General features: G+C 42.9%; 1 protein-coding gene across 1 annotated transcript; it reads left to right on the plus strand.

Annotated features, from left to right (window-relative positions):
• Positions 1 to 489: 489 nt before the first annotated feature.
• On the plus strand, positions 490 to 7,386 carry ywhag2 (3-monooxygenase/tryptophan 5-monooxygenase activation protein, gamma polypeptide 2). The gene is made up of 2 exons (XM_041940537.1): positions 490 to 705; positions 4,080 to 7,386. Exons 1-2 carry the CDS (start codon positions 619 to 621, stop codon positions 4,734 to 4,736), a joined length of 744 nt encoding a protein of 247 aa, XP_041796471.1. The 5' UTR covers positions 490 to 618; the 3' UTR covers positions 4,737 to 7,386.
• The last annotated feature ends 1,749 nt before the right edge of the window (positions 7,387 to 9,135 follow it).

The raw sequence follows: 9,135 nt of genomic DNA on the forward strand, positions 1-9,135 counted from the left end.
CTGGGTTTGGGGTGCACTGACTTATTGTTCAGATTCTGGATTAAACTGTTCGCTCCAGACCAGACCAGAAGGCTTTATGTGAAACAAGGACTTTGTCCTGATAAGACCCCCTCACCTCGATATGGACCCTGTCCAGAACCCACCCTGTCCAAATACCCACATCCAGATGCCCCATTAGCAGGCCCTACAGTGAGATGCTGTGTCACACCTAGACACCACCCACCACCGCCACCATCATCAATCAGCGAGTACCCGCCTCTTCCTCCACAGGACACCATTTCCCACAAGGCCTTTCGCGCAGCTGCTCCCATCCATCCATCCCCTATACGCCTAGCCCGGTTCCCATGTATGGAGTGTTACATCATTGGCACAGACACCCACCTTTCTGAGTGATGACGCAGCCCGGGGAGAGTGTGTGAGGAGGAGGAGGAGGAGGGGTGAGGGAGGGAAGAGAGGAGAGGGTGTCCCGTCTGCACGGAGGAACAGACAGACAGCAGGGAACAGCTGCAGCATTAGGTTCGAGTAGGATTTCACTGCATTGCGATTTCAAATATCAGTCATTTCATCCCCAAAAGCGGCGCAGAGCAGCTCGACGCAGCAACCAAATATCATTGAACAATGGTTGATCGCGAGCAGCTGGTGCAGAAAGCCAGGCTGGCTGAGCAGGCTGAGAGATACGATGATATGGCAGCTGCTATGAAATCGGTAAGTCCATTCAAGAGCAGATAATAATGATGATGGCTTGGATGTGTGTGATTGCTTTTTTTTTTTTTTTTTTTTTTTTTTTTTTTTTCCGCTGCTCGCTCTGCGCAGAGGCGCGTCCCGCAGTGTCGGCTCGGTTTTAGCGCACCACAATTAGACATCAGGGAGGAAAAAGATAAAAAAGGATCAGTTGTATTGTCTTTCTCGTCTTTTGGCCAATGCATCTGCGGCGTTTTCTGAGTCAAGTCCAAATCGTCTGCTCCTTGGGCGGTGCCTTTCTGTCGGCCGCGCCGTTCAATGAGGGGACGTTACAATGAAGCGCACCCAGGCCCCAGCTCCATCTCTCGCCTAACGGGAGCCTCGGATCTCATAACTGCAATTGATTTTTTTTTCTCCCCCTTTTTCTCCACCTCCCCTCCCTCCTTTATGCCGAATTTCTAAAAGCTGCTGCTGCTGGGAGCCATGTGAGGTTGCTCGGAAAAAGCCCATCTTACACTGCTGCTGCCCCCTCCTCCTCCTCCTCCTCCTCTTCCTCCTCTCTTTGTCACAATAATTAAAATAATACACATGAGCATTTTGCATGTTAGTTTAAAAGGCTTTGAAGCATATTTGAAGCATGATTGGTGCCTAGAAAATGCTCCACACAGAGGCTTTAAACTGCTCTTTCCTCTATACAAACGTAGGAGGCAGTAGAATCTCTCTAGAATATTCTTTGTCATATTGCAGTGAGTCATTATGATCAGATTTGATTGTGGGCTTTGTTTTCTCCCCTCTGGTCCACCTTATTCCCAATGCGTGTGCCGTTTCTGTGACGAGGCAGATTCCTCCTCATATCCGCCAGCAATTTGAAGTCATTTTGGGTTAATGACCCTGATTTAATGCTGTAATGTTTGATGCAGCGAGGATGACATGGGTGGCCTGCCTCGCAGGAGCTTTCTCAGCTCTCATTGGCCACTGTTGTGGACAGAGCCTTTGTCTGCTTTTCTTTTTCTTTTCTTTTCTTTAAGAAATTCTGGGAACTGGATTCACCGGTGGGTTAAAACAAACAAACCAACAAACCAAAAAAAAACAAAAACTGCTGTGTCACACCAGCTCACACTGGAACCAGCAGCATCCAGAGGGTCTCAGCCGGGCCTGCATGAGCTCCCCCATAGATTAAAACTGTCATTCGTGCTTTAAAAGGAGGAACATTTTGTCTCGTGTCCCTCAGGGGAGATGGAGGAGCCCCCCGTGGATCGTTTGTCATGCAGGGTTTCTGGTTGCAGGAGGTGGGATGATGTGTGAGCAGGGAGGGATTCCTTTCCCTTTAAACAATCTGCCGTGTCAGTGCGGTCCAAACTGGGCCCTTTTGCAGGGGTGTGTACTCACACTCTCTAATCAAAGGGAATCCCTTGCCATTGCAGCCAGAAATGACAAACGACAACCGATCGCCTTCATGTTCCTCATGAAAAATACATTTGGTTTATTCTCACGCCAACAGCCTTTTATGCAGCTTTTCAGACCAGATTTTTATGGTTATGCTTCGACGCCGACTAACAGTTATTTACATCCCGTTTAACAGACTGATCAGACAAATACGGAAAAAATATTTTCTACCAACACATCTGAAAATAATTCCTAAACAGTCCAAAACCCAAATTTATTTAGTTTACTGTCATCAAAGACAAAAAAATCAGAAAATGTTCACAATTGTGTAGCTGAAACGAGTTAATTTTTGTCATTTTTGGTTCAGACTATTTAAAAAGAGCCATCAATTATAAAATTCGTAGTCAAGTGCTTGATTACATGAATGTTGGTGGGGGGGTTAGCTCTAAATGAGGATCTTGGTAGTTGTCATGGACTCTTGATTAATGTCAGCATCAGTCAGACATAATTTTTAATATATCTCAGTAATCCAGTTGACACAGTAGTAAGCATCAAACAGCAATGCATTACAGTTAGCATGATTTTCCTTTAAAAAAAAAAAACAAGGAGAAATCTGCATCGTTCGACTGTAGATCTCCTGGTTGTCCTTTGAGTGTGTAGGTTTGCGTTGCAGGCAGAATGAAGGCGCCTCCGTCTCTATAGGTCGAGCCACGCTCTCCATCCACTCACAGTTTGTGTGACGTCGGCAGTCCTGCGCCATCTTTGTGCTCCTCTGCCTGCGCAGGGAATGTCAAAACTGAGAAATGAGAAATGTTAGCACACCGAGGAGGAGCTCTGCACATAAAGACCCATTGAAACCTGAGCCACACACTTCTTTACATACACATATATAAATATATACGTCTTTTTTCCCCTTTTTTTCAGTTCCCGTGCAGTTATTGATCTGACAGAAGCCATGTTCCAGCACAAGGTTGCTTTACCAAGCAAATAACCCTGAGTAATGCAGCCTTTTTATAGTAACACAGCCTCTTTGACAACCACCCAACTATCAAACTGATCCGTCAAAATCTAAATTTAACAGTGTAGCTCAGAGTGATGTCACGGCGTGGTGTTTTAGACAGGTAAAAAGGTCAGTTTGAGCCGGAGAGAAGGTCACTGGGACACGTGAACCGCCTGTGCAGTGATGGTTTTCACTTACAGTGCAGCTGCCCCGGAGTGCTCGTGGGAACACTTCTTCTCCTTCTGCCTTCCCCTCTTTTCCTTTCCTTTCCTTTCCTTTCCTTTCCTTTCCTTTCCTTTCCTTTCCCAACCCCCCACTGCCTCCAATCTAGAATATTTTTCTCGCTAACCAGCATTCGCTGTCCACGTGGCAGCTGGAGCTACTGGTGCACTAAATGAGTGGATTGGATAGAAACTGGGAATTGCACATGACAAGTGAAATATGGCTCATCTTCTGTGATGTGAGCTGAACTGTTCGTCCAGGGTGGTTTATAATAATTAGGGCCGCAACTAATGATTATTTCTATCATCAATTAATCCGTCCATTATTTTTTTGATTAATAATTAATTGAGCCTAAGATTTCTCATTTTTAAAGAATATTTTCTTCAGATTTTTACACGTTTATTACACACAGTAGTAAAGAGATGGCAGGAAAGACAGATCCCCAGCTGGGGTTGATCCGGGACACTGCAGTCCATGGTCGGTGTGTTAGCCACAGTGGTGCCCCCCAATGTGACATGTTGAAATTGCCACTCTTTCAAACCAATAATCCAGAATTAAAAGTTATTCAATTTACGGTGATATAAAACTAGAAACAGAAGAAAATCCTCTCTTTTGAGATGCTGGAACCATAAAATGAGGAGATGTCAGTTCCACTTATAATGCTATATTTTCATGGATGATATGTTCTTGTGTTCTTTTTCGTGTAATGTTTATGCAGTCTGATGCTGTAGATCAAGGCTTGTTCTCATGAGCAGGTGATAAATGGTCCGTTTTCTTCTTCTTCTTCCAGGTAACAGAGCTGAATGAGGCCCTGTCCAACGAGGAGAGGAACCTTCTGTCTGTTGCCTACAAGAACGTGGTCGGGGCCCGCCGCTCCTCCTGGAGGGTGATCTCCAGCATCGAGCAGAAGACCTCGGCCGACGGCAATGAGAAGAAGATTGAGATGGTCAGGGCCTACCGGGAGAAGATTGAGAAGGAGCTGGAGGCCGTGTGCCAGGATGTGCTCAACCTTCTGGACAACTTCCTGATCAAGAACTGCAGCGAGACGCAGCACGAGAGCAAGGTGTTCTACCTGAAGATGAAGGGCGACTACTACCGGTACCTGGCCGAGGTGGCCACGGGGGAGAAGAGGGCCACCGTGGTGGAGTCGTCGGAGAAGGCCTACAACGAGGCCCACGAGATCAGCAAGGAGCACATGCAGCCCACCCACCCCATCCGCCTGGGCTTGGCTCTCAACTACTCTGTGTTTTACTACGAGATCCAGAACGCCCCGGAGCAGGCCTGTCATCTGGCCAAGACCGCCTTCGACGACGCCATCGCCGAGCTCGACACCCTCAACGAGGACTCCTACAAAGACTCCACTCTCATCATGCAGCTGCTCCGAGACAACTTGACACTGTGGACAAGTGACCAGCAGGATGACGAGGGCGGGGAGGGCAACAATTAAAGAGAAACCACACTTCGAAAAAAAATATATGAAGGGCCGGTGGACTTTGGCAGCCGCTTTTGCCGATGATACTACCGCAGCAGCAGTTCTTTATTTTTCCATGTGTTAAAAGAAAAGAATCAAAAGAGAGGTGAGAGTGGAGGTTAAATCTTAGTTTAAATATATATAGAAATATATATACAGTTGAAAGGGGCCTCCGTCTTCTTGATTTTCTCTTTGACATTTGCCAAAACCACTGATATGTCAGTCAATCAGCCTGAAGTGGTTGTTGTTGGATTGAAATGGCAGCCTCACACTGGCATAGGAACTGATCTTGTTCTGTCAAGATAAGCTGCTTAGTTAGGTTTTTGCGTGATAGAGATGCTTTTGAGTCACTTGAGAGAGAAAATGCTTGAATGGGAATGCCTCACAAATCTAGTTTGCATTGGTTCCAGCAGTAGTCTATATACGAGAAAGGGCCCTGAAAGCCATTGACGTTAAACCCACACACAAAAACGAGAAAAAGAAAGTTTTGAACTGATTAATCCCCCCCTAAAATTTACTGGACAGTAAAATTGATTCCCCTCCTTCTGTCTGAAGTGTATTTGGCATCTCACAGATTAGTCTGTTGTGTCACTGGAACCATAGATTCTTTTGGAGGTGAAGATTATTAAAGGCAGAGACTTAACGATACAAAACAAAACAAAAAAAAAGACTAAAACAATAAATAAAAGCAGCTTCAGAGTTTGTGGTTTACTTCTGTGTTTGTTTTATTAAATGCACTTGCCTACTATACTGTTTCTTCAGTGTAAGATGATGACAACAATAATATCGATTATTCAATATTGTGCATGCTGGTGATGTATTTATATACAGTAGCTTGACTTTATTAACTTATACTGTGGGTGTTAAGTATTCATATGATTGAGAAAAACAGGCTTTGTCTGATGTTGATTTCTAATTTCTAATTTATTTCGTTTTGTTATGGGTTTTTGATTTGCTATACCAAAATGGTGATCGTAAAAATTGACCTGTAATGGGCGTTGCTATAGTGACATGCAATATGTGTTTTTAATTTGTTAATGAAAGAAAAAAAAAAAGGAAGATAAAAACTCACCAGTGATCACTTAACCTTACCTGCTGGTGTTCGTCACATTGAAGTATGATTATGATATATTTTGACAGTATTTAAGTACTTTTTTTTCATGTCATGCTATCCAGTTTTAATAATGGTGAATTTTTCAGGCTCAATGTTTCTGTTATGAATTCACAAACATGGACCATATTTTATTTCTGACAGTATACTTTTTTTTTTGTTCGTTTGTTTTTATACATTTTAGCTGTTCCTGAGTGACAAAATATCTTGAATGTGAGTCATTATGTAGCAGTTGCACAAGAACCGAAATAATAGCTATGATAATAAAAAAGAATATGACTAAATTACACATGCACCATTTCCGTGGTGGTCCAGTGTATTGTTGTATCGTCACCCATAAGAAAAGTTTGATTTGAAGCAAAATCATGTTTTGACACTTTGTTTTGTGGCCAGAGTACGGTATGTGCTTTCTTTTTGTGCCTGTATCATTATTTGATATGCCTCATTTGCAAGCAAACGATATAGAAAAAAAAGGATTTATCTGCCAGTATTTGAAGTTCCTGCAAGCATGTGTGCAAGCTGTAATATTTCCCCCTTCCTCACTTTTACGTGTGTCCGACGGTACTGCTCTCTGTACAGCACATAGGTACGAATATTCAACACCGATGCACGAACAGAGTCACGGGGAAAGCGTAGGCAGTTCAGTAGAATTGGTTATTGACTAGCAAATGTGAGAATTCACGTCTTCAGAACAAACTTTAGACACCAGGAAGCTGCTTGAGAGCACAGAAAGCTGCTGAATGGATAATGCTGCTAGTTCTATAGAGTATTACATTAATATATTCATACAGATGGCAGGTTTGGGGACTTTATTTTTACTAATAGATGGCAGTTTTGGGGTTATTATTATTATTTTATATCTCAGATGTGATGGCATGGCTTAAGAGAGAAACCAAAAGCCTTAAGGTCAGTCACACAACCTCGTTCATGTATGCCAATTATGTCACCGTCATGAGTCAGCCTCCACGAGCTCGCACTGTATGTCACAGCTGCTTTGATTTATTTTTAACGTAGTATAAAGTTGACGAAGGCTCGGCAGACAAATAGCATGAAATCGTAATGCCAATCTGCAACAAGGCTCACGTGGCTTATGAATATCACAATCCTACACTTTCATTTTGAAGTTTGTCTGTTCAAATAGTGGAAACTGATTTATTTATTTTATTTTATTTTTTTGATAAAACAGACTGAGAGACTTTCACTCATTGCCAAGAATACATGCATTGTGTTCCTCTTTAATTCATTTGTGTTTTTATTTTCCTCTGTGGTTTGTGTTTTTACTTTTGAGTTTGCATTATTTCGGATGTTGATCCTTGTTTCTGTGACATGAAAACATACAAGAACAAGAAATGAGGAGACAAGATTTTGATTTTAATCACAAATGAGATTAAAAAAGAGCTGACCTACTGGAAATTAGGGGGGAGGGGCAATAGCTGAAAATGGGATATAAACTGTATGCTCTGAGGAATTTTTGGTTGCCATCTGTTGCCCATTAAAGTTATTTGTTTATCGGTATTATTCTTTATTTTCATTTCTCTCTGTAACGTCATCTACAGTCACACCACAGCTCATTCCTTTTCATTCTGTAAGTTCATTACTGAACAGATTTTCAACATTTCCATTGATTTTACAACCTACGCATTGATACAGGAAGTTATTATGACCTCAGGTAACCCTTTGGGTCGCATATTAGGTGTGTGTGGTACGTTTGTGTGCATCCATATGTGGACGGCGTGTGCCTGCACCATTGCATGTGTTGAGTGTTTCTGGGTGGACGTATGACATGGAGTCTGTATTAGCTGCAGTGCAGAGACACTGCCGGCTCACACAACAACTACAGAATGTCTTAGAAGAGGTCTTTTCAAGGCCGCTTTGCGAATCATTAACTAAATTAGGGCACAGACCAAAAAATAATGCCTCAAAAGACAACAGGTTTTATAATCGCAGCAGAGGAGCGCTGCAGTGGAATAGAATCCTACATCTCATGATGGACAAAGGTGGGAGGATCTGCATCTCTTTTAAATGTACATGCAAGTAGTATTTTTCCACCCAAAGCTCGAGTTTATCTGAGTAATCGTGCATATCTGCGCGCTTCAAACTGGGAGTCGAGCCCTTCACGCTGATTGATAAGCTGAAGTGACAAACTGCTGGATCGCCCACCCTCAGACTGCAGCCTCTCGCTGCAGCCTGCTGCACTGAACCTTTCATGAGATGAAATTCTGTGCTTTGAGCGGTCCTCCTCGGCAGCCAATAGCTGACAGGCTCACTCTCCGCAGCCACCAATCCCGTTCCTGTTGCTAGGGCTATAATAAGTATCCTGCTATTAGCCAGCTCCTTGCTGCACTGCACAGACACCTATTGCATCCTGTAAAAAATGAAAGCTAAAGCACACAGGAGGCATTAGGATTCAGCACCAACCCATCTTCCAGCCTGTGTTTTAATGCACTGCTACACTGTCAGGGACATTGGTGTCATCATTATTGGTAAATGTTGGTGACATTAGATCCCCCCAAAAAAACACTGGGGACCACTGATGGACAAGAAATTTAATCTCCAGCAGCTACAAATTCAATCAAGCACTTTAATGGCAAATTATATCAAATTAAAGAAAAACTGAATACATGTCCGTCATAGAATGCTGTATTCACGCTGTTTATATTAAACATACATATCTATTCATATCAGTTAATTTAATTGGTGTAATCTGCATCCCTGGAGAAGATTATTTTTTAAAGGTCACATCTACAGGATGCATACAAGACAGCACATTTTTCTGCCATGCTTCAATCCCACTTACACAATAACTCCTCTCTCTGATCACGTTCATCACATGAACTGTTATTTGCCTGAGGGGAGGCCAGGATGACAAGGCGCAAGTGATCATTGAGCCATAATGATGTCACACAAAGGCGAACGGCCTCCAAACCACCGGATCGAATTCCTCGTTAGCATCAGCGGACGTTCACTGTGATGCCACCTTTAACGGCGTCTTATTGAAAAGGTGCTGACGATATAAAAGAATCCAGGTCTGTGATGGTGGATTAAAAATAAACTGTGGAAGCCAGGTGTATCTTGAAGATGGTACAGGTTATTTTTGTCTTTTCTGAATTTCACCAGTTCTTTCAAGTTTGTGGGAAGGCGTGTACACACACATCCCCTCCTCTTCTTCAGTCAGTTGCAGGATTACAGACTCAATGAAGGGAAAATGGAGATTGGATTTAAAGAAATAGTTTGACATTTTGGAAAACACGCTTATTTGCTTTC

This window comes from Chelmon rostratus, chromosome 7 (assembly GCF_017976325.1).
Source record: "Chelmon rostratus isolate fCheRos1 chromosome 7, fCheRos1.pri, whole genome shotgun sequence".
Taxonomy (NCBI): domain Eukaryota; kingdom Metazoa; phylum Chordata; class Actinopteri; order Chaetodontiformes; family Chaetodontidae; genus Chelmon; species Chelmon rostratus.

What these genes read in the sequence shown, in the direction of transcription:
- ywhag2 (XM_041940537.1), top strand. Translation starts at nt 619, where the DNA reads ATGGTTGATCGCGAGCAGCTGGTGCAGAAAGCCAGGCTGGCTGAGCAG. An exon ending in TGGCAGCTGCTATGAAATCG is followed by an intron (nt 706 to 4,079) that starts GTAAGTCCATTC and finishes TTCTTCTTCCAG; the next exon opens with GTAACAGAGCTGAATGAGGC.